Below are 26,340 nucleotides of genomic sequence, written 5' to 3'. Positions count from 1 at the left end.
TACGGGTGCGACTTGCATAGACATCTGTGCATAAAGGCACACAAATGTCTTCCAAGTCATACCCAAAGTCGCACTGATGAATTCGCACAATGTAAAAGCCGCAATTAATGTGAGAGGAGGCTAAAATGAATGAGTGAATGCTAGCTGATTCATACAAAAGGAATGAACATGCAGTTTCATTGGATAAATAAGTGCAATACGTTTTTTAGTAACAAAACCCCTAAGTCACAGGTGTCAAACACAAGGCCCATGGGCCGAATGCGGCCCCCCAGGCCATTTCATGTGGCCCTCGCACCACTCCTGCATCTGTGGCACCCCCCTTTTCTCTTCCCCCACCTTGTCTCTCTAGTCAGCAGCAGAGAGGACAGAACGTCTTTGCCAGATCCCGCACTCCTCTGTGCAGCTGCAGAAAGGCTCTTCTTTGCCCCCCCCCCCTTTTCAGCAGTCTGCAGCAGAGAGGAGGGCAGAACTCCTCCTGCAGATCCTGCACCTCTCTGCACACCACCTTGCCTTTGCCTCCCCTGGTCTCAGCATTGGGCCGACTCTGGAAGCTGACTCCAGCCCTCCTCTGGTTCTCCACCAGACCCTGCACTTCTTCCCAGATCCACCCGCATCTTCTTCCTGGCTGCAGCACAAGCTAAGGGGGTGCATTGTGATGTAAGGAAGGGTGGGTGACTCTTGACTTCTGATGGTGGTGGGGCTCTTGATATCCCATGTAAGGGTGTAAGGGAGTGTGGGGTGCTCTAGACATCTAATCCTACAGATATAACCGGCCCTTTGAGGGCAGCCATAATGCGCGATGAACATGAGTTTGACACCCCTGTCCTAAGTGTTCAATAAGCTGCCTAGCAGCAGTGTTAAACTGTGCTAAGTGGGGTAAACATGGCTGTTCTAATCACACTTGACTCAGTCTTCTTTATTTTAATTCCAAGTGTTAGTTTACGACGGATCAACCTCGCTTCTAAACTGGAAAAACCAGTATAACCAGTCTGCTTGCCTAAACACGATCCCCTTTCCCCTAGTTATTATATAATGGATTCTGTTCTCAGGTCAAGTTCACGGAGTGCCCTGTAAAGGGGTTGTGGCAGAATGGGTGCTGCCAACATTATACCCAGAGGCCGATGAGTAACCAGAAGCCCATCAGCCACAGGCTACCCTCTGCAAACCAATATCCACTGTCAAATGATCTATTATAAATCAGGCCATACATGCTGCTATCTCATTGCACAACCACTGAAACACTTTTCTCTGTCAACAGCTGTGCTGCAATATGAACTGCCTGACTGCATATGGAAGGTTTACACGCCATCACCTACATCCAAAAACAAAATAAAAGTATGTATATGTGTCCTCTGCAATTTTGCACCCAGTTTTGTTAGTTATCATATAAAAGTAGATGTTTGACTATAAAGGATTGTCCCTGTCTCTATTATTCTATTCATTCCTATTAGGGATCGACCGATATATCGAGGCCCGGTATGCACTTTTCCAGATATATCAGAATCGGCCCCAGAGGTTACCGATATTGCCGATATTTCGTAAAGTGCTTGTACCAGAGTGATCCCTGCAGCTAGAGGCATCACCCCGGTACCGGCATACATAGCCGACGGTCGGCTGTCTTGTAATGACAACCGATGCAAAGTTTGGCGCCATTCCATAAGTGTGCGCAATTTTAAAGTATAACATGTTAGGTATTTATTTACTTGGCATAACATCATCTTTCCCATTATGCAAAAAAATTGGGCTAACTTTAGTGCTTTGTTTTTTTTTCATGAAAGTTTTTTTTCCAAATAAAATAAAGCGTTTGAAAAATTGCTGCGCAAATACTGTGCAACATAAAAAGTTGCAATGACCACCATTTTATTCCCTAGGGTCTCTGCTAAAAAAACATATATAATATTTAGGGGTTCTGAGTAATTTTCTAGCAAAAAAAAAAAAATTATGATTTTTAGATGTAGGAAAGAAGTGTCAGAATTGGCCTGGGTGGCAAGTGGTTAAAGGTAAATATTGCATTATATTTATATTTAATAATATATAATTTTTATGTTGTTTTGTTTGGGTGGAGTTCTACTTGAAATACTTTTGAGTTATCCCCAGAACAGGACTAGACTTCTAATGGAAACACTTTTTCATTACAACTGTCCTGGAGCGTAGTTCCCTTACTTTGGAGATTTTTCCTTTTACTTCCTGTTGTGTCTGCAGGACAGGAAGTGAAGGGAAATCTACCCAATGGAACACAGATGGATTAAAAGTTAGAAGATTTAACCCTTCCCTACTCTATCCAAAATGAAAAACTTCTGGCTTTAGACATACTTTAAGACTTTGTTAATGATGAGCTACTAACAGGCTTGTAAAGCAGGCAGAATTCTCTCTCCCGGGCACTGCGCAGAGTGATAACAATGTCTCCATTATGTCTTCTGCTTTCTCTGCACTGGTAACAATACTTCAATGAAAGGAGACGACACTCGGGACACGAAGACGTGGCTGAGTTTGGGGACTCAGCTTTCCTTTGATTAATACGACGCTTTCCATGCAATGAAGAACAAGCTGCTGCTGTGTGCTTCTGCCCGCTCCTATTTGTCAGGGCACAGCTATGGACTTGTGTGAGCTTCAGGAGTGGCAGCATGGAAGACAAACTATCCTGGAACTCTACCGTGGAAAACACACAGCGGGAAATGTGGAGGAAAGGAAGGTGGGGATAGAGGAAGAAAAGATAGAAATTATAGAAAGAAAAAAGCAAAGAGGGGAGGGAAGAAGGAAGGAAACAAGAAAGGAAGGAGGTGGGGAAGGGGGAGGAAAGGAATGAAGGAAGTATAAAAAAAGAGTGGAAGGAAGGAAATTGGCGATGGAGTAGAAAAGGAAGGTGGGGATAGACGACAGAAAGAAGGTGGGAAGGAAGGAAGAAAGAAAGGAAGCAAAAAAGAAAAGAGGGGAGGGAAGAATGAAGGAGGGAAAGAAAGATGGAAAGCAGGAAGAAAAGAGGGAAGGAAGGCAAGAAGAAGGGAGGAAGGAAAGAAACTAAAGGATGGAAAAACAGGGGGATAAATGAGGGAAAGGAAGGAAGATGGGGTAGGGGAAATATGGGGGTAGAGGAAGAAATGAAAGTGGGGAGGAAAGGAGGAAGGAAGGGAGGAAGGAAGAAAGGAAGGAAGGAAGCAAAAAGGGGAGGAAGGAGGGAAAGGGAGGAGGGAGGAAAGGTGGAGATAGAGAAAGGGAAGAAAGTTGGGAGAGAGGAAGGAAAAAAGGAAAAAAAAGGGGGGGGGGTGAAAGGGAGGAAATTGGCAATGGAGGAGAAAAGGAAGTTGGGGATAGAGAATGCAAAGAAGGTGGGGAGGAAGGAAGAAATAATGGAAGCAAAAAAGAAAAGAGGGAAGGAAAGAAAGAATGGAAAGCAGGGAGAAAAGAGGGAAGGAAGGAAGATGGGAGGAAGGGAAGGAACTAAGGAAGGAAAAACAAAAGAAATAAAGGAGGGGAAGGAGGAAGGAAGGTGGGGTGGACGAAAGATGGGGATAGTGGAAGAAAAGTGGAGAGGAAGGAAGGAAACAGGGGAGAAAGGAAGGAAAGGGGGGAGGGAGGAAAGAAAGGTGGCGATAGAGAAAGGAAGAAAGTTGGGAGAGAGAAAAGAAAGAAGGAAAAAGGGGTGGAAGGAAGGAAAAAGCGCTGATGGGAGAGAAAAGGAAGGTGGCTAAAGAGGAAGGAAAGAAGGTAGGGAGGAAGGAAGGAAAGAAACTAAAGGATGGAAAAACAAAGGAATATAGGAGGGAAGGTGGGGTGGAGAAAAAATTGGGATAGAGAAGCAAAAAAAGTGGGGAGAAAGGAAGGAAGGGAAGAAGAGAGAGACTAAAGGATGAATGAAAATAGGAAATAAAAAGGGGGGAAGGAGGGAAAGTGGGGACGGACGTAGGGTGGAGCTAGAGGAAGGGAGGAAGGAATGAAGGAAGGAAGGAAGGATGGAAGGATGGATGTGAGGCATAAAGGAAGATAGATAGGAAGTAAGAAGGGAAAGAAGGAAGGAGGAGAGAGGGAGGGGAAAGACTACAGGAAGGAAGAAGGAAGAAAGGAAGGAAGATGGGCAGGAGGATGGAAGGAAGGTAGATAGGAAGGGAGGATGAAAGGAAGGAGGAATATAGGAAAGAAGAGAGGAAGGAACAAAGAAGGGGAGAGACTAATGGATGGATGAATGAAGGAAGGAAGGCGGAAGGGGAAGGGAATGAAATAAAAAAAGAGGGTATGGAAGGAGGAGAGGGATAAAGGAGGAAAAGTATTGCCAAAGTATGCAATGCACAGACTGCCAGATACATCATCGCCCCATTGTTCTTCAGAAACATTTGACCATCTATAGGCAGTTTTTGCTGGAGTACCACATTAAGTTTACAGAGGGAGACAACAATAAAAACTTGGCTCAGGATCTAACCCTTTCCTACTCTAATTAATACAAAATGATTTGGTTGGAGTTCCACTTTAGGTTCACCAAGAAGCAGAAAACAGTACCAATCGAGCAGATCTAACCCTTCTATACTAACAAAAGACTCTTCTTTGTACTCCTCGGTGTCAGCATGACCTGGGCAGGCACAGTAAACAGCAGGCAGTGCTCCAGGTCCAAGCTGTGACCGCCTCATAAAGCAAATGAAAATTCTCTGAAAAGTGAACTATTCCTTTAACTGCTGGACAGCTGCAGACCAAACCCAGATCTGAAGGCTGAGGTGAGGCGATGCAGGGATAGGATGGAAAAATCCTTGAACCTTTATGACTACATGGCCAATAAACATGACATTTCATAAGCTAGCCACCAGCTGATTACATCCAGAGTTTCGCCTTTGTTGCATCCTTTATTTTACTCAACAATTGAGGTTCTCTGACCCAGTTCACAGGGATGTCACCGGCTCATCTTGCTGACTAAAGATATCATCACAGCCCTGAAATTCTGGTGACTAACACCCATAGCACACTGGATAAATCAAGGATTACAACAGCAACAAGCGTTTCCTGTCATCTGTATGGGGATGCCAAGCGTGTAGCACACCCTGCTGGTCACTAGTGTAATACAACATTCAGCAGAAATTTATAGTTTGCAGCACTTTAAGGCTTCCTGAACAGTCTAGGTGCAATGAGTCCCCCCGGTGCCACGTCATATTGTGGCTTGTGGGTAATGAATGCTGTACCGAGTAGTACCTAGGTTTTGGGGCCCTGTGTGTTTAGGGAGGTTCCTTTGTTCCTGAATGCACAGGGCCCTAAACACCGGAACCACTAAGTACAGTGTTCAGACCCAGTTTATCCAGTTTGCCATGGGTGTTAAGGCCCGTACACACGATCAGATTATCGAACGATCTGTCCTCCATTTTTTGTGGCATGCAAGTCTCATAAGGAAAGTGAAGAGGTTACTTTCCTACAAAAATTCCCGTACGACAGAGTTCAACTTCAGAAGTGATGTCATGTGTTGGATTGCTTTTGTGTTCTTTCGTATCTGAGCATGCCTAGTCTTGCTCTTACGCTTTTTTTTTCGGACGAAAGCTGTACTAATTAAATGAAAATCGGACATTGTGTTGACGTACGATAAAAATTTTATAGAATGCACATTCCGTTTTTGATGTCCGAAAATTCGTAATCGGCTGTCGAAAGCACCATACTAACAATCCGAAAATCGGCAGATCCTTCGTCGGACGAAATTTTCCTTCCAATTTTTGTATCGTGTGTACGGGCCTTTGGTCACCAGAATTGCAGGACACTACACATGTCCTTCCTGGGTGCAATAAAACACTGGGAGGGAAGCACTACTCCTAGAAATATGCAAGGGGCCTAAAGTGTATAAAAAAAAAAAATTTAAAATTTGGATAAAATGTGGAAAAGTTAAAATCTCATTTTTATTGCCATCTGTGTCCCCTCTGGAGAGAGTTACCATCCCTACTAGTCTTGGTGACAATCATCTCTGGTACAGTGATGGCAAATCCACATTTTTTAAGTTGTCACAGAAACAGGAAGTGAGAGGAAATCTTTTAGTGATATTCAAAGTAATTTGGAGAGATCTCTTCTTACTTCCTGTTGTGTCTCTGGGAAACAGACAGCTAAAAAGGAAGAACAAACTAACAGAGGACATAACCATTCCTTTCTTTATCCAAAACTAAAAATAACAAAAAAAAAAAAAAAAACGTTTACAAGATTAACTACTTCACCTCTGGAAAGTTTACCCCCCTTTCTGATCAGGCCATTTTTTGCGATACGGCACTGCATTACTTTAAACAATCAATTCAGCCAAGCGCTCACTCCGAAGGGGAAGACCGGCGTGCTGCTCTCCTCAGGCGGGGAACTTTCTTTCTCTTATGTACTGCATTACTTTAATTGACAACTGCATGGTCGTGTAACACAGTACCCAAATAAAATGTATGTATTTTTTACCCACAAATAGATCCTTCTTTTGGGGGTATTTGATCACCTCTACATTTTGTATTTTTTGCGCTCGAAACAAAGAACGACCGACAATTTAAAAAAAAAAAAACTATATTTTTTACTTTCTGCTCTAAAACACATCCAATAAAAAAGTTTAAAAAAAATCTATTTTCTTCATCAATTTGGGCCAATATGTATTCTGCTACATATTTTTGGTAAAAAAAAATCCCAATAAGCGTATTTTAATTGGTTTGCACAAAAGATATACAGGGGCATATTATTTTTTTACTAGTAATGGCAGCAATCAGCAAATTATAGCGGGACTACAATATTGCAGCGGACAAAACGGACACCTAACTGACACTTTTTTGTGGACCAGTGACATTATTACAGTGATCAATGCTAAAAAATATGCACTGTCACTGTGCTAATGACACTGGCCGGGAAAGGGTTAACATCAGGGGCGATCAAAGGGTTAACTGTGTGCTAGCTAATGTTTCACTGTAGTGGGGGAGGTGCTTTTACTAGTAGAAGGCATGGATCAATGTCTCTGCTTGTCTTCCGTACTGACAGGATGACAGTCCGCCTTGTTTACATAGAAAGACTGGCATTCTGTCAGTGTACTGAACGAATGGCGGGTTCCAGCGAACATCAGGGCTGTGGGACATCGCTGTAATCGCAATTACAGCGCGAGCGAGCGAGCCGGCGGCGGCGTGCACTCTTGTCCAAAACCCGGAAGTACAGAATCATGTATATACACGTGATTCTGCAGTGTGGCCGCCCTGTAGCAGTAAACCTTAAATTCTGGTCTCCCAGCAGCATACACTTACCTTTACTCTAAAATGGCCTGTGACTAGCTCATTATCTTCATTCAGTAATACTGGACAAACAAATGGAACCACAATCAATCTTGAACTTTGGTACTGCACAATTATGTGGGGTAAATTATCGATGAACTGCAATCACTTAGTAATCACATAAGATTTGAAGCTGAACCCAACGCAAACAGTTAAAGGATAAGTTCACCTTTTTTATTTATTATTATTTCTAAATTCCAGCTCCCCTATGTACCAATATACCATAAGGCTCCTTTCACACTATCCGTCCGTCGGACGGATTCAGTTTTTCTCAGCGGGGGATCGAGCCACCGATCCCCCGCTGAGCAGCAGGATGACAGCTGTGTCTCCGCGCTGTGTGTGGAGACACAGCTGTCAGTTCCCCATGCATCTCTATGGGGGAAATCGGATGGGAACGGACCGTCAGTTCGTTCTCATCCGATTCCATCCGATCCGATCTGCTGGACGGATGGAAAATAGGGTTTCCATCCGTCCATATTTGACAGATCGGATTGGATCGGATGTCAGCGGACATGTCTCCGCTGACATCCGATCCCCCATAGAGATGCATGGGGGGACCGTTCAGATCCGCCAAAAAAACGGACAGGCAGATCTGAACGGTCCGCTTTTGTGAAAGGGGCCTTAGTGTACTTCTCTTGAAGAAGGAAGGAGTTTACCAGCTGACCTCATTAGCACACACACCCTGCATCATCTACTCTCCTACTCCAGCTAATTACTACCACCCCTCATCAGGTACACATTTTCTATGCAGTCAATGAATACTGTTCTCACTGAATACATAGCCATAGATTGTTCATTTGGCAGTGTGTGCAGGAGCTGAGTGATCAGATAATAGCCTGATCGCTCAGCTCCTCCACACTCTGCCAAATAAACAATCTAGAGCTGTGTATTCAGTGAGAACAATATTAACTGATTGTATAGAAAAATCATATACCTGATGAGGGGTGGTAGTGATTATCTGGAGTAGGAGGGTAGATGATGCAGGGTGTGTGCTAATGAGGTCAGCTGGTAAACTCCTTCCTGTGTTACATCCCAAGGTTTGTCCAAGAAGTTATGGAGATGTTTTTTTTTTTTATACAGCCAGCTGGACACAGAGATAAGGGGTGTGCAAGATAATTAGAAAGCTTTTATTATTTCAGCAAAATAAGTACACTAATGATATATTAGTACATAGGGGTGCTAGAATATAGGGGGGTGTGAACTTATCCTTTAAAGTGCTTGTAAACCTCTTACATGAAATATTAACAAAGCATATTCCTCTATAGTGAGTGCATTTGTATCAATTCAGAGCACTGAGTGTTATTTATGTCTGCTGCATTGTTCCTCTTTTATCAGAATAAATCACTTCTGACAGGTTTTCCTGAAACCAAGAGCAAAATGGTGACAGGGGAGGGAACTTCAGCACACAACTTGTGTTTGACAACCTCAGCTCTGTTCCTGCTGTGTGAAGGGGGTGTGTCCCCTCCCTACAATCAGCTCTAAGAGCTCCCATCACTGAGTGTCGGTTCACACTGTTGCAATCACAGACATCTCATATGATTCAGAGGGCACTGCTCCTAAAATCACATGCGATGTCTGTGTGGTGCGCGTTCAGCCATACAGTTTGTATTGAATTTGCACCGCAATCGCAGTGAACTCGCACATGACCCTTTTTTGGTCCGCAGCAGAATCGGATTGCATGGTGGTTCCCACCAGTGCGATCCGATTCCTGTGCGAACTGTCAGATCGCATTGTGATATGCGATCTGATCTGGGGGTGTCGTTAACTTTGAATTGACACCCCCAGCGTATCGCATATGGCAGTGTGAACTGCCTGTGCTGCGGATGCGATGCGGGAACACGCAGTATATTCGCAGTGTTCCCGCATCGCAATAGTGTGAACCGGGTGTGAGATCTACAGAGTACAACATCAGCCCCCCACCCCCTGCTTTCTGAAAGCTCAGACAAGCTGCATAAATTCTGGACAGCTGTAGAGGAGAAAGGCTGCAGATAAACAGGTACAACTTATGTAGCAGGATTTTTAATCTCTGTGTATCACCTTAGGGTAGTCACTTCACTGGGTATATGTAGGGATTTGCAACCACTTTAAATACACAGATAAAATACAGAAGAGCTGATTTACCTGCCAAATGATTTGTATTTTTGTCCATCAGGTCAGTTTTTATATTCATGAGAGTTCAGTTTTTGTATTTATCCATCAACCCAGTTTAAAGATGCTACCCAGAATGCAGCCCTGCAAACGGGAGAAGAGTGATGACGTACCTTACCACAAAGTAAAGCGTTACCGGCCCAGGTTTCTTTGGCAAGTCATGATCAAGAACTCTCTGTTCCATCTGTAGCCAAGAGTATTGCCCTCTGTAAGAGAAAATAAAATACTGTTTTCAAGATTCTGTAATTATTGTGTTTACAATTCATTCATAGCCATTGACTTAAGGTTTATTCTGCATTACAGATCAAGACCATGATGCCCTATAATCCAACATGGCCTCGTCTTCATTGGTCACTGCCTAGTGGGATAACAAAGGCCAGGCTAGAGCCTAAACTGAGGTTTATAAGCACTGGTAACTGCGTATATGTGTCATTTTTGGTGCTTCTTTTCTAATAATAATTCTTCATTTTTAATTATCATGCCAGGGTCATTTTTTTTTTTTTAACCAAACAAACGTTTATTGAGTTTAGCACTGCATGTAAACATACAATAAAAGGCATCATCAGAAAGTTGCATAAGTACAATACCCCATAGTCAAATGCCAGGGTCATTTTAAAGGGAACCTGTCAGGACATAACTATTGGAACCATGATTGCCCTGCATGAAGGGCAACCTCCAATCCCTTGCCTCATTTTATGTTTTCTTTCATAGTCCCCTACATTACTGGTGTGCCCTGTAGTCACATAGGGGTCTGCAGGAGGAACAACAAAACATGGCAGGGAATGTTAGTGTTAGAGCTGAAACTTCATTGGCAGGTTTTCTCAGCATTGGACAGAATTATGAACAAGTGTCACGACAAGTAAATATAAACTGTTTTATTTTTATTTTTTTATGGTATTTTTTCACTTTAAAAAGAACTTGTACAGTAAAGGCGAGGCAAGCAAGAAATAGGCCAAAAAACCATTAACCACTATTGCATATAGGCTTTCGGCAGCTAATCTTTTTACCTTGCCATGCCTTGGTCTGCACTAGGTCTCTATGTGGGGGGTGACCAACTTGGTAAAGGAGCAGAACTGCCCCCCTGATGACTGATGATATAGTAACAGCAGGGGAAATGAGCATCAGGACAGGTGGAAAAAAGCAGGTGGAGCCCAGAATGAATAAAGAAGAAGCAGGGAGATTCCTGCACTGCAGGTCCTCAGGTGCAAGTTTCTCTCCAGCAAGGAGAACAGTAAGCAGCACATTAGGGACTTCACCATGTCTTTCTCCAAATCAGGTGAGACTAGCAGTCAAAGGCACAAAGCTTTAGATCAGCCATGGTCAACTTGCTTGATATATAGGACCTCAATGTGCATTAATCCATGCAACTATCAGTGGTGACTTACTGAAGACATGCAACAGGAGAAGGTCAAAAACTGCCCACATAGTTTAGGAGTTGTTAAAGACTGGGGATATGCCTGAAAATGGAACTTCGCCCAAAGGGGAAGTTCCACCTTAAAGTCCTCTCCCCAGACCCCCCCCCACCACCACCACCACATTCGCCATATCTTTTTTTTTTTTTTTTTGGGGGAGGGGAGTGGGTACTTAATTTTTACAGGTACATGCACCCGCTTTTGCTCGGGTCGCCTAGGTGATCTGAGTGGAAGTTCAGCCCCCCATTCACCCGCAGCTTTTTGGGACATGTCACAGGGCCATTTACAGAGCGGGACTCGCATGCGCAGTAAGAAGCTGGTTGTGAAGCCGCAAGCTGTCACAGCTGGCTTCCCACACTAAAGGTGCGTCACCAGGGACCCAAAGACTAGTGAAGAAATAGCCAGGTCGAGGAGGCCGCTAGATCTCTGGACAGGTAAGTGTCCTTTTATTAAAAGTCATTAGCTAAAAAGAAAAAGTCAGTAGCTACAGTATTTGTAGCTGTTGATTTTATTTTTTTTCTGAACTGAAGAAACACTTTAAGAAGTAGTCATAGACATGAGACACATTGCATTAGACTTCTAGAAATCACTTCTATTACAGTCCCATTACAAACCAATGCTTTCACATTTGTGCACACTACAATCCAATGACAAATACTACACTTGTCAAAGCAAGATCCATCTAGGAGGCCTTTCTGTACCCAATATTTCTAACTTTTATCTAGCTGCCAACCACCCCTCTGTCCTATCTACATGCGACCTATGAACTGCCATGGACCTCTCTACATTTAGTAGGATGCTGTGCAGTACCTGTATCTTCATCTCACCATCCAAAAGCCATCAATCCCTTTTTTTTTTCTATTCGTTACAATTTTGGGTTTCTGTTACATTTTCTGAAGGTTTGAGTTTGCCACATATTCCCCTTCTGGGGATCCCTAACTGCTCCTGTTCCCACTTGGAGTGGAACACCCCACCCAAACCTGTAGCAATGAATGGGGCTTTACACTGCCTACTTATACTTGACGGTGTCAAGGTTTTCCATTAACTTCTGAATTTATATGAAATCTTACTTTCATACAGATAGGATGCTACATCCTCAATCTTCTTTGTAACCAGTCTCTCCCTTTTTTACATCCTGTCTTTTGAATTTTCTTGTCACTGTGGTCAAAAACGAAAATTGTATTGATTGCACGAGCAATTAGAAAATAGTGTAAAGCCTAGTACACACGGGCCAAATATCAGGCAGCCTTTATATGTCCTTTTGGCTTCTATCAATGTACTTGCATTCGGCCCGTATGTACGGCAGCCAGTCTGATAGAAGCCGGCCAGTTGACTGGCTTCTGTCGAACGGGTATGACCGAAAAAGTTTTGCCGATCCGCTCCCGATCAGCGCTTCCAGCCAATAGCTGAGAGCGCTGACTGGAGTGTTCTTTCGGGTGGCCGTCCCCCTGTCAGAACACAAAACCTAAACGGGAGATTGCTGTACTAACATCAGATTGTTAGTACAGTGGCTCCTCTTTCAGCCAGCTGTGTTGAGCAAAAAAAAAACTACTAGCATGTATCAGGCTTAAAGAGGAAGTAAACCCTCCTCTGACACTTTTACCTATAGGTAAGCCTATGATAAGGCTTACCTATAGGTACTGTAAATATCTCCTAAACATGTACCGTTTAGGAGATATTTACCTTACATGCAGCCAGTGACGTCACTGACGCATGCGCTCTGAAGGAACGGCCGCTGGTGCCGTTCCTTCAGAGTCCCGTGCCGTGACCGTCGGCTCCCGTGCGCGTGCGCGGGAGTGACGTCACAGCGGCTCCGGCCAATCAGGTGGCCGGATGCCGCGATCCCGGAAGATGGGCGACTGGACATGTCGCCCGTCATACAGGTGAGCGAGCGGCACGGCGGGTGCTCGTTCTAAGGTAAGTATTTCATAATGAGCTAGTATGCTTAAAGCCTGGTACACGCTATCAGTTTTTTTTTTTTGTTCAACCCAGCGGGCTTGTCAACGCAGGTAGAAGCCAGGGGGGAGCAGAACTTCTTAGTCACTGCTGGGGGGCAGGGTTGGGCAGCTGAGTTGCTGAGACATTGCTTGTATGGGGGAGCTAAGCTGCTGAGTTACTACTGGGGGTGGGGGGGGGCTGAGCTGTTAAGTCACCGCTTGGAAGGAGGAGCAGAGTCACTGCTGGGATAGAGGAGTAGGTTGAGCTGGGCTGCTGAGTCATGGCTGGGAGATAGAGCAAGGGAAACTGAGCTGCTGAATCACTGCTGGGATGTGGCAGGAGGGGGGCGTGAGCTGCTAAAGCCTGGTACACACTATGAGGTTTATTTTGTTCAACTAAAAAAAACTGTCAGCTCTAGTCGGAGCCACTGTACTAACAATCTGATGTTAGTACAGCGATCTCCCCCACTGAGCTATTGTGTTCTGACACAGGGATGGCCCCCCGCCAGAACATTCCAGTCAGTGCTCACAGCCATCAGCTGTGAGCACTGATCGGTAGCCGGTTTGCTGCTGGTTTTCTGGCTGCCATACACATGGACCAAATGTCGGTCGTTTACACTTCAATAATGTTCTCTAGCTATTGTTAAATGTATATACAGCTGCCACTTACCAGAGCCTGAAAAACTACTTCCTTGAGCTTTGAGGAAGTCAAAAATAAATTGAATGGAATCATGATTAGGGAAAAGTTAACAATAATTTTGACTGACTCCTACAAAAGTTTCCTTAAAGCTGAACACAAAGATAAGGAAATGCTGTCTGTGTACAAGAGCCATGTGTACCCTTACTGTATCTGAATCTTGGTGTGTGTTTTATATATATTCCAGATAAGATCAGTGCAGTGATCAAGTGTGAGACTTCACCTCTGTGCAGGAGCTTCCAGTATAAAAGACCGCTCACTGCTGCTCTCTCTCCTTGTGCAGGGTGACTAGTCTTGTCTCTGCCCCTCCCATATTTTTCTGCAGGTAGCTGTTAGTGGGTGGGGCCAATTGGGCCCCTCCCACAGCTCTGCTCTCTGCACAAGCTAAGTACAAAGTACGATGTAGTGATGATGTTATTACCGTATATACTCGAGTATAAGCCGAGTTTTTCAGCATGTTTTTTCATGCTGAAAATGCCCCCCCTCAGCTTATACTCGAGTCACTGGCTTCACTGTCTTTTTAAAAATGGCGCAGCTTGGCGCTGACGTGTCACTGCGCATGTGCCGCATGCCCGGGAATAGCCGAACGTGTTTGGGTTTTCCCGAGCATCGGCGGCGCATTTGCGATGACGTATTGGCGCCGGGCAGCGCGATTTTAAAATCGAAGGCTCCTCATCGACAGGTAAGTGAGACTCCTCCGCAGCCCCTGCATTTCCTCATGCAGTGCTGCGGGCATGGTACAGGACATTCTCCTGTACCATGCCCGCAGCACTGCATCTCCTGTGCCATGCCTGTACCTACTGTGCCCTGCCTGTACATACTGTGCCATGCCTGTACATACTGTGCCATGCCTATACCATCACCTGTGCCATGCCTATACCATCTCCTGTACCATGACCTGTGACATGCCTGTACCATGACCTGTGCCATGCCTGTACCATGACCTGTGCCATGCCTGTACCATCACCTGTGCCATGCCTATACCATGACCTGTGCCATGCCTGTACCATCACCTGTGCCCTGTGCCCTGACCTGTGCCATGCCCTTACCATGACCAGTGCAATGCCTATACTATGACCTGCGCCATCTCCTGTACCATGCCCGCAGCCCCTGTTTTGTGTCTCGCGGTGGTCCAGTTGGGTCCAGTAACTGCTGCATTTCCCACCCTAGGCTTATACTCGAGTCAATAAGTTTTCCCACTTTTTTATGGTAAAATTAGGGGTCTGGGCTTATATTCGGGTCGACTTATACTCGAGTATATACGGTACTAAGTTTACAAGGTAGTTAGGTTTGCAAAGGCATGTTGTGCTCAAAAAGTTGACCTAAATTAATTTTTTGCTATGGAGGAATATGTTAAAATGAAAGATTTTGTACCCGGAAATTGAGCTTTAAATATTGTAACTCTGGATAACCTATTTCCAACCTCCACATTTTAATAGGTCACTAGTATCTATTTGATTCAGGACTTGTCCTCCACCCACCCAACATCTAACCCTAATATTTTTCTACTGCTTTCCTTTTCTTCCCTACTCTCTCTCTCTTTCTTCCCCCTCCTGCCTATATTTTCCTCTTTCTCTTATCCCCATGTTTTTGATGAAAACACTCAATTTATTATTTCATCCACCCCTGTATTAAGTATCACGAGTGATGCTATAAATCCTCTGTAAAATTGACATGGTGTGTAATCATGTTACATTTGTTCAATGCTTCTCATTCTGCTTCCAATCCTATTATACCCATGATACTGGCTTACCATGCTGTTTTCTACCCTACCTTTGCTATTCATCGATTCGTTTATTGATTCGGTTTCCATTTTGTTGACAGACTTTTTAATAAATCCTTTGTGAAAGAAATAACTTGAGCCTTTCGACAACTGTAAGCCAACCTAAAAAAGATTTTTCCTTCACTGGCCTGAGGAGGCATCCAGGTATGGAAAACACCAACTGCTGCTTGCAGGGGCTTTCAAAGCCACAGGTTGGGTGCCAGGGTATTAGATGGTTTTAGGGGGGTATAATCAACACTTTTGTACCGGACCCAAGCCCGGGATCAGCAGGGGGGCCCAGATGGGGTTGTCTGTGAGCGGTCCACAGTCCACCACTTTCAAACCCTTGGTCCCCCATCTCTTCACACCTCATTCCAGACTACAACATCACAGAGGGCCCATGACAACTGTTACAGAAGGGGCTCCTGGGTCCAGTGGGCACACCCCCTTCCAGACGAAGGTTCACCTAAATCTCCAAGATGGGAAGAGTCCAAATATGTGTCATGGGGGGGGGGGGGGGCGCCTATATCAGGGGGGGCAGAATGAGATATAATGGAGGATGCAGTAGCACATAGTAATATGTATTGAGGAATGTAGAATGTGGGGTAACGGGGAATTCAAGAGGTGCAGATCATAAGTCACTGGGGGATGCAGGGGGTGCAGAATGTGGAGTATGCTGAGTGCAGGGTAGTGGATGGGGGGGGGGGTGCAGGGGTGGAGTGTGAGGTGTAATGAGGGTACAAATAGTGTGGTGGGAGATGCAGATGGTGCATGGTGGTGGGTAATGGGAACACAATAGTTGCAGAGTGAGGTGTAATGGGGGATGCAGGGGGTGCAGAGTGTGAGGGCGTTGGGGATTCAATGGGTGCAGAGCGTTGGGGTAGTGGGGATACACTGAGTGAAAAGTGTGGGTGAAGTTGCAAAATAAAGTGTAATGGGGAATGCAAGGGGTGCAGAATTTGTGGTAGTGGGGATGCAGGGGGTGCAGAATGTTGGGTAGTGGAGATACAAGGGGTGCATGGTGCAGGGGATGTAGAGTGTTGGGGTAGTTGGGAATGCAGGTGTAGATAAGGTATAGGGGGCATAAGGGGGTGCAGAGTGTGGGACAACATGGGATGCAGGGGCTGCTGAATGTTGGTGTTGTGGAAGTACAAGGGGTGTAGGTGATGCAAAATGTTGGGGATGCAGATGTAGATAAGGGGGGGATTAAAGGGGGTGCAGAATGTGGGGCAGCGTGGAATGCAGGGGGTGCTGAGTGTTGGTGTAGTGGAGATACAAGGGGTGCAATGTTTAGGTGATGCAGAATGTTGTAGTTTGGAAAGATGTTGTGGATAAGGTGTAGGGGGGGGGGTGAAGGGGGTGCAGAGTGTGGGACAGCATGGGATGCAGGGGGTGCTGAGTGTTGGTGTAGTGGAGATACAAGGGGTGCAATGTTTAGGTGATGCAGAATGTTGTAGTTGGGAAAGATGTTGTGGATAAGGTGTAGGGGGGGGGGTGAAGGGGGTGCAGAGTGTGGGACAGCGTGGGATGCATTAGGTGTTGAGTGTTGGTGCTGTGGATATACAAGGGGTGCAGGTGATGCAGAGTGTTGGGGTAGTTGGGAATGACAGTGTAGATAAGGAGTAGGGGGGATGAAGGGGGTGCAGAGTGTGGGACAGCGTGGGATGCAGGGGGTGCCAAGTGTTGGTGTTGTGGAAATACAAGGGGTGCAGTGTGCAGGTGATGCAGTGTTGAGGTAATTGGGGATGACAGTGTAGAGACAAGTCTAGAGGGGGGTGAAGGTGGTGCCGAGTGGTGGTGTGATGGAAATCCAAGGGGTGCAGTGTGTAGGTAATGCAGAGTGCTGGGGAAGCTGGGGATTCAGATGTAGACAAAGTGTAGGGGGGGGGGGTTGAACAGGGTGCAGAGTGCAGTGCAGCGTGGGATGCAGGGGGTGCCAAGCGTTGGTGTTGTGGAAATACAAGGGGTGCAGTGTGCAGGTGATGCAGAGTGCTGGGGAAGCTGGGGATTCAGATGTAGACAAAGTGTAGGGGGGGTTGAACAGGGTGCAGAGTGCAGTGCAGCGTGGGATGCAGGGGGTGCCAAGCATTGGTGTTGTGGAAATACAAGGGGTGCAGTGTGCAGGTGATGCAGAGTGCTGGGGATTCAGATGTAGACAAAGAGTAGGGGGGTTGAACAGGGTGCAGAGTGCAGGGCAGCATGGGATGTAGGGGGTGCCAAGCATTGGTGTTGTGGAAATACAAGGGGTGCAGTGTGCAGGTGATGCAGAGTGCTGGGGAAGCTGGGGATTCAGATGTAGACAAAGTGTAGAGGGGTTGAACAGGTTGCAGAGTGCAGGGCAGCGTGGGATGTAGGGGGTGCCAAGCGATCGTGTTGTGGAATTACAAGGGGTGCAGGGTGCAATGTGCAGGTCATGCAGAGTGTTTGGAATAATTGGTGATGCAGGTGTAGATAAGGTGTAGGGGGGATGAAGGGGGTGTAGAGTGTGGGACAGCATGGAATGCAGGGGGTGCCGAGTGTTGGTGTTGTGGAAATACAAGGGGTGCAAGGTGATACAGAGTGTTGGAGCAGTTGGGGATGGCGGTGTAGAGACAAGTCTAGAGGGGGTCGAAGGGGGGTGCAGATATACAGCTATGAGGCCATGAGGAAGAGCGTGGCTTTTTTGCCTAAGTAATTCAGGACACAGAGTAAATCTTTTAGGGTACTGCTTTAGTACAGTTAACGTTTCCAGATGTTCCCTATAAGGCACTTTTTGAGCTCCGGTTCCCTTTAAGGCTCCAGGGCTCGCTACGCTCCCTCTAACAACATCACGTACCTGCCATTTCACTTCTTGAAAACCTTTCAGTAAAATATGAGCTGTATTCAGAAATTGCCCCTCGAGAGCTGAAAATCACTTAGTCTCTTGTTTTATCAAGATTACAAATCTCTCCCTAAACAATATCGCTGCGTCCTGTGCAAGAAAGATTAAATATCATAGCGTAAGTCAGTTTACGCTGCTTATTTCAGAGGCGCTATCAATGGCAGGAAATAGCTGGCACAGTGTATGAATAGCCTGGCAGTACAATACCCCCAGAGCCAGACACCCGGCCCTTATTAATTTTTCCTAAATTATTCAAAGAAGTAATTATAGCAGCCTCACTTTACATATGAACCGCTGCTAATTGATTCATCATAGCCGGTTCTATTCAAAGAGGGGAGAATGTCAGGCTCCTTAAATATTAATAACATGCGGGTGCGTTTCGTGTAAGCGGGTTGTTCGTGACTGTTCTGGGAACATATGATCGCTCCATGGCTAACGATTATGAATAATTTCCCCAGAAATGAAATTAGATTCTTATTAACAATGCGCTTCCTTTCTAATTAAACGGCGGTTTGCCATACGGATTAACGACTTTAAAGATTTGGCGCCATAAGTAACGACTTGAATCGATTGTAAACATGAGATTTAACCCCTTGTCACCAACTCCTTGAACAACAACAAAACGTTAAAGTACTGTACATGTACACCAGTGGCGGCTGGTGCTCAAATTTTTTTTTGGGGGGGGGGGGGGGGGTGCACAAACAGAAAAATGTAATAGGCATTGCTTTGCGGCAAAAAACGCGGCAAAAAATTGCATGAAATTGAGGTCACAAAAGTGTGAAAGGGGCCTTCAGTAATCAAAGTATAGTGTGCCCCCTTCAATGTAGAGTGACCACAGCGTGCCTCCTTCAATGTAGAGTGACCACAGCATGCCCCCTTCAATGCAGATTGACCACAGCGTGCCTCCTTCAATGCAGATTGACCACAGCGTGCCTCCTTCAATGCAGATTGACCACAGCGTGCCCCCTTCCATGCAGAGTGACCACAGCGTGCCTCCTTCAATGCAGATTGACCACAGCGTGCCCCCTTCCACGCAGAGTGACCACAGCGTGCCCCCTTTCATGCAGAGTGACCACAGCGTGCCCCCTTCCATGCAGAGTGACCACAACGTGCCCCCTTCAATGCAGAGTGACCACAGCGTTCAGAGAGATCAGTGCACTTACCTGATGCAGCGGCGGCTTCTCCTCAGTCCTCTGCGTCTCCCGAGTCCTCCTCCTCCTCCTTGGCCAATGGCAAAGGTTCACCTTTCGGCCAATCAGGAAACGGGTCTCAGACCCGCTTCCTGATTGGCCAGGAGGAGGATCAGTGTGACAATAGCAAATGTTCATTCACTATTGTCACACAATGGGTGGGCTCGGGGCGCACTGCTCTGCGCCCCGGGTCCACCCTTTTCTGAAGCCTGTTAGAGCCTCTGGCTCTAATCACGTGCTTCAGAAGAAAAAAAAACCCCATTGAACTCCATGTGTCCGGCGTACCGCATGTAGATTAAGGGGCCAGACGCATGGATAGGGGGGGCGGCGCCCCTGCACTCCCAACGCACCGGCCGCCACTGACACCCTAACAATGCACCTTTTATTTTTTTCCCTTTTTTGGTCTGGTAATTATAGGAATATATAATATATAGAATATATATAGAATTATAGAGGTGTTTTCTTATATCTGTCTGATCAATGCAAAAAATATCTGTTGATCCTGCCAGAAACCTTGTAAGCTTCATGTGCTGTCTGCCTCTGCTAACTGTTATCAGTTACCATTATTCCCCACACTCTCTGATGATCATCTTCCTCTGTTATGAGTTAAGGGTGTTCTATAAACTTGTGACAACGCTGCCATAGAAACAGTGCAGTGAGTGAGCGTTGTCAGCCTGGAAAAGAAAATGTGTCACTGGCAGGATCACCAGATGTAAAAAAAGAAAAGAAAAAACAACCTGAAAAATAGAAAACAAAGGCAGCCATCACATCTAAGGTTTGGTAAACTGCACTATACAATGTTTTTAATTTTTAGGCTTACATTCACTTTAAATCTAGCAAAATTAAGTTTTCATTTAGCTAAAATTAAGAGGTTTCAAGAAAATGTTGCCATTTTGGAAAAATGCATTTGTGTCGATGGTGAGAGAGAAGTTACAATAGTGTTGTTGGTTTTTAACCACTTGGTTCATATGGAAGTACCCATACGTCCTCTGGTTTAGGTGGTTCTACCAGGATCATGGCTGCAGCTGCAATCATTACTCTGGTATCTTTTTTTCTGCAGGCGATGCTTTATAAAGAAAAAGTGATACGAGCAGCTAAACAGCCAATGGATCGATTTAAGGGCGGGTCTACACATGCTGCAGTCGCGGTTCACAGCAGGGGGTCCTGTGCGTCCCTGTTCACCGATTCAGGTGCAAATCAGGTATAAATAGTTGCCTGAATTCGTACCTGAATCGGAACCAAAGACGCACAGGACCCTTTCCAAATGCGGACCGCGGCCGCCCTGGAGGTGTGTGAATCGGCTTCATTGAGAGCCTGTCACACTCTTCTGTCATGTGAATTCACATATGTGTGAACCCAGCCTTACATGTGACAGAAGTTGGTCTCCCCAACTTTTATTTATTTATTTATTTTATAATTTTTTTATTTTTTTTTTACAGTGGGGCAATTTACTAAAACTGGAGAGTGCAAAATCTGGTGCACCTGTGCATTGGAACCAATCAGCTTCTAACTTCAGCTTGTTCACTCAGGCTTGGTTCACATTGGTGCGATGCGGGAAACCCTGCGAATCCCATGCGAGTACCCACATCGCACCCGACTCGCAGGCAGTTCACACTGCCAAATGCGAACCACTGGGAGTGTTAATACAAAGGTAATGACACCCCCAGATCGGTTCGCATATCGCAGTGCCAACTGTCAATTTGGACAGGAATCAGATCGTAAAAGTGTGAACACCTATGCGATCCGATTCTGGTGCAGACCAAAAAAAGGGTCCTGCACAAGATTGGTCCGAATGCATTCTGAATTCAGCCAGACAATCTGTCTGGCTTAATTTGCATCACACAGACATCGCATTTGATTTGCACAGCAGTGCAGTGTGAACCACATGCGATATCTTCTATCGCATCAGTTTGAACAGGCCCTTAAGCTTTAATGAAACACCTGGAAGCTGATTGGTTTCTATGCACAGCTAGCGCACCACCCCTTTCTTTTATATGCAGAGCTGCCCCAGATTTTGCACGCTCCAGTTTTAGTAAATCAACCCCACTGTAAAAAGAAAAAAATAGATGTAAATTATTTTTTTTTAACCACTTGCCGACCGCCGCATGACTATATATCGCGGCGGTCAGCCCCTCCTGGGCAAAGTGACGTACCGGTACGTCACTCGCCCACGAGCCTGTAGGGGCGAGCGCGCGCTGCCGCCGGCGTACTCCCGCCCCCGCTCGTTCACTAACGTCCCCACGTGTGTGACCAGCGGCTCGGATGTCCGCCGGCCACTCGCAATCTCGCTCAGGATAGGGAGAAAGGCAGACAGCTGATGTAAACACAGCCGTCTGTCATTCTCCCTTAGATCATGACAGAGGCTATGTGATCCCGCTATGTAGGATAGTATGTCTCTGTTATGATTTAACAAGCCACGCCCCTTGACAGTTAGAATTACGCCCCTAGGGATACATTTAACCCCTTGATCGCCAATAAAGTTAACCCTTCCCTGCCAGTGTCATTTTTACAGTAACAGTGCATATTTATAGCACTGATTACTGTAGAAATGTCACTGGTACCCCCAAAAGTGTCAAAAATGTCAGTCAGGGGTCCGATCTGTCCGCCGCAATGTCGCAGTCCCGCAAAAAAAAAAAAAAAAATCGCAGATCGCCGCCATTACTAGTTAAAAAAAAAAAAACAATAAAAATGACATAAATCTTTCCCGTAGTTAGTAAACGCAATAACTTTTGCGCAAACCAATCAAAATACGCTTATTGTGATTTTTTTTACCAAAAATATGTAGTAGAAAACAAATTGGCCTAAAATGTTAAAAAATTTTGATTTTTACATTTTGTTTTTTGAGAATTTCATATAAAAGAATGTGAAAAATATTGTTATTTTTTCAAAATTGTCGCTCTTTTTTTGTTTACAGCGCAAAAAGTAAAAATCGCACAGGTGATCAAATACCACCAAAAGAAAGCTCTGTTCGTGGGAAAAAAAGGACATCAATTTCATTTGGGTACAGCGTCGCACGACCGCGCAATTGTCCGCTACAGTCAGGCAGTGCCGAATCCCAAAATAGGGCCTGGTCTTTGAGCAGCCAAATCCTCCAGGGCTTAAGTGGTTAAATACAACAAAATGAAAGCGCCCCTGTCCCCCTGTGCTCAGGGGCAAATGCAAACGCGTCCTGTGCGCATATGTAAACGGCAACCACACTGTACATGTGAGGTATCGCCATGCACATCATTGCGAGAGCAATAATTCTAGCACCAGACCTTCTGTGTAACTCTAAACTGCTAACTTAACATTAACATTTTAAAGTTGCCTATGAAATTTTTGATGAAAGTACCGTAGTTTGTTGCCATTCCACGAGCGTGCGTAATTTTAAAGCGTGACATGTCAGGTATCTATTTACACGGCGTAACATCATCTTTTATATTTTACTTAACTATAGGGTATCATATTGTGTTTGTCTGCATTAAAACTCATTAAAGTGGATTTTTTTCCAAACATTTGCGTTAAGAAAACTGCTGCGCAAATATCATGTGACATAAAAAAATGTATTCAGTGTATTTATCCCCCGGCCTTTGCTTTCATAAAATATATGTTTTTTAAGTAAGTAATTATCTGTTTTTTAAAAATGCTGATTTTTTTATGTACGGTATATGAAATGTGTCAGGCTTAGGAGGCAAGTGGTTAAGGGTGCAATGCATTTTTAATGGCTCCTTTCCCTCTGCTCTGCTCTCTCTTCCTATCAGCATGCTCCTTGTCAGCATCTCTGCAAGCAACACACCTGATTGGCTCTCAGTGTTGCTCCTCATCTAACCCCCCCCCTGCCCTCCCAGTCTTATTACAAAAGGCTAATATGAAGTCAAAATGGGATACGTACATAGTTACAAAAATGTAACCCCTTGCCGGCCATATAACTGACATATTCTGCCGCAAGGCAATCCTGCACTTCCCGGTCTGGGGCATGTATGTGCGCTACTGGCCACCCCCTCCCGCTGTGATTTTACACATCGGGAGCTGATCTGTGGGTACTGCAGACTCAATGTCCGCCGGCACCTGCGGATCATTAGGCAGAGAGCCAGAACTGCGAGCTGCCAATGTAAGCAAGGCGGATCGCCGTTCTGTCAGTAGGGAAGGCATGGATCCTGTGTTACTGCACGCAAGGTCATGGATCCATGCCTTCCCCTAGTAAAAGCACCTCCCACACAGTACACAAGCACTGACTAGGCACACAGTTAACCCTTTGATTGTCCCTGATGTTAACCCCTTCCCAGCCTGTGTCATTAGTACAGTGACAGCGCATATTTTTTTTTAGCACTGATCACTGTATTTGTGTCACGGGTCCCCCAAAAGTGTTATTTAGTGTCCGATTTGTGTGCCGCAATATCACAGTCCCGCTAGAATTTGCTGATTGTCGCCATTACTAGCAAAAAAAAATCCAAAAATATATCCCATAGTTTGTAGACACTATAACTTTTGCGCAAATCAATCAATATACGCTTATTGGGATTTTTTTTTTTACCAAAAATATGTAGCAGACTACATTTAGGCCCCTTTCACACGGACGCCCGACGGAGTCCGTTCTGCTCAGCGGGGTATCGATCCGCCCATCCCCGCTGAGCAGGTGGATGACAGGTCCGTCTCCTCTTACTGTGCAGAGACCGAGCTGTCAGATCCCCGCTGTCCTCTATGGGGAGATCGGATGAGAACGGACCGCCTGTCCGTTCTCATCCGATCCCATCCGATCCAATCCTCCAGACAGATGGAAAATAGGGTTTCCATCCGTCCGGATTTCACAGGATTGAATCGGATAGCAGCGGGTGTCAGCGGAGATGTCTCCGCTGACACCCGCTGCCCCATAGAGATGCATGGAGCATCCGATCAGGTTCGCCAAAAAAAAGAGGCGGATCGGATCGCCCGTGTGAAAGGAGCCATGGCCTTACACTGATGAAGAAATTTGATTTTTTACATTCTTTTATTGGCAATGTTTAATAGCAGAAAGTAAAAATATTGTTGTTTTTTTTTCCATAATTGTTGGTCTATTTTTGTTTATAGCGCAAAAAAAAAAAAAACAAAAAAAAAAAAACACAGTGGTGTTCAAATACCACCAAAAGAAAGCTCTATTTGTGGGGAAAAAAACTGACATTTTTTTGGGGTACAGCGTCGCATAACTGCACAATTGTCAGTTAAAGTAATGCAGTGCTATATTGCAAAAAATGCATCCATCCCAGCAAGGAGTGTTGTCTCCAAGGGTAAGAGAGGCTGGATTCACCCCTTTTCTATGGATAGTGTGGGACCCACTGATAATGGGGTACTTTGACGCAGTGGTGGGCTTGAGCACGATATGGCCATATGGTGGGACTAAACCCCCATTTTTATTTATGGATTGTCTCCATATTTAATAGTCATTTCTTTTGCATGGTCTTTTTTAATATACATGTTGCTTGGTCCATAGCTGCACCGGCTTTAGATATACATGTTCAGGGTTTGCTCCCCCAATTTTTTGCTTGTTTATCGAAAAAAATGGCCCGGTCAAGAAGGGGGGTAAATCTTCCAGAGGTCAAGTAATGAATTAATACCTAGCTACATTGATGTGTCCTTTATACGTGCCTGGAGCCCCCCTAAAATGATGCCGTCCTCTGCCATTGCAGATGTGATTGTTTCCAAATCCAGGGCGGGACTGTTGCCTGACTTAATCCATGGCACCAATCAGAAGTCATTAATTATAACATTTGGCTCATCTGGCGGGTCATTCCAGGACTTGTAGTCTAGCAGCTGTACAGCCACAGATAGCACAGGAGACGGAACAAGAAGCGAGGAGAGAATACAATTATTGAAGAAAACGGTTATTAATTTCCAAGGTCTCGGAGTGAGGTCATAGACGGGGGAATTCGTTGTCTCCGCACAAGAGCTCATCTTGTTCAGTATTAGCAAGCGAAATGAAATGGGTCATTCTGTACAGCACCACACTTAGCGAGCAGTTACAGCCTAATTATCTCAAATAAGTTTAATGAATTTCATTCCGAAAGGACGCGGAAATGAAACATATGTTAGGATTACGCCTGACGCAGCCACTCAGTCTGAGACTTTAATTGAGGAGACATCAATGGCAATGGCTAAATCCTTCCCCGGGAAAATTGCTGTACATCACCCCCTGATAAAATGAAATAGTTATAGTGGGTAACAAGTTTTTATTGAACCCAGACTGAAATATGCTAGCTCATAGATGGCACAACCATCTACACCAGGGTTTCTCAACCAGGTTCCTCCTGAGGTTGCTAGGGGTTCCTTGATTAATGGGCAATTTCTGCCTCTCAGATAAGTTTCCAATGACACCATTGTTCCTTTTAGCTATCTGTAAGGGGGTAATTCTTCCCAATGATGACAAGAGTAAGGTGCATTCTTCTCACTGACTGTCGCATTAATGTCTCATGAGTTGTAGATTTTTAATTTTTAGCAGGGGTTCCCCGAGACCAGAAATTTATTTCAAGGGTTCCTCTGTGTTGAAAATGTTGGGAAAGGCTGATCTAAATCCTAGTTCCTGTGCAGTTCCTGGATGTGTTCACAAACGTCTGATACAGATCAGCCCCCTGCTGCAACCTATTACTTTGTTACTTAATGTTGAAACAGTGTTGCAGTTTATTCACTGGGGAGAGGTGACTGTGGAAATACTTTCCCCTATCTGCAGCAGACTAAAACATCCTCCCTGCCCAAACACATTTACTTGGCTGGAGCTACAGGATGGCTTCTTAGGCTCGGTTTTTACTAGTGCGACTTGCGGTGCGACTTGACACATGTCAAGTCGCACAGCAAGTCAAAACCCATTGTTTTCAATGGGGCCCGTTTCCACTGCCGCAGCTTTAGTTGCGGCGACTTCAAAAGTAGATTGTGCACTACTTTTGAGCCGTCTTCAGTGCGACTTCCCTCTATATATGAGGGACAAGTTTCACTGAAGCCGCAGTTTACTTTCGCTACGAAGTCGTGCTAGAAGTAGCACGACTTCGTAGCCGCACTAGTGGAAACCGAGCCTTAGTGATAAAAGGTGGCTCTTTTTTGTAAAACTCGAACCAGAAAAGTTACTGAAATGTACTGGATAAACTTA

General features: G+C 45.2%; 1 protein-coding gene across 1 annotated transcript in view; it reads right to left on the bottom strand.

Moving 5' to 3' along the window:
• The window catches only part of FRMD4B (FERM domain containing 4B), a 293,986-nt gene that overhangs the window by 228,678 nt on the left and 38,968 nt on the right, over positions 1 to 26,340 (bottom strand). Inside the window, exon 4 of the mRNA XM_082264943.1 lies at positions 9,503 to 9,595. Coding sequence (XP_082121069.1) covers positions 9,503 to 9,595 — 93 coding nt within the window. The remainder of the gene's footprint in view (positions 1 to 9,502; positions 9,596 to 26,340) is intronic.

Source organism: Pelophylax lessonae, assembly GCF_965119305.1.
Source record: "Pelophylax lessonae genome assembly, chromosome: 8".
Lineage (NCBI taxonomy): Eukaryota > Metazoa > Chordata > Amphibia > Anura > Ranidae > Pelophylax > Pelophylax lessonae.
Note: the sequence above shows the minus strand (reverse complement) of the source record. Positions and strands in the feature narration are given on the sequence as shown.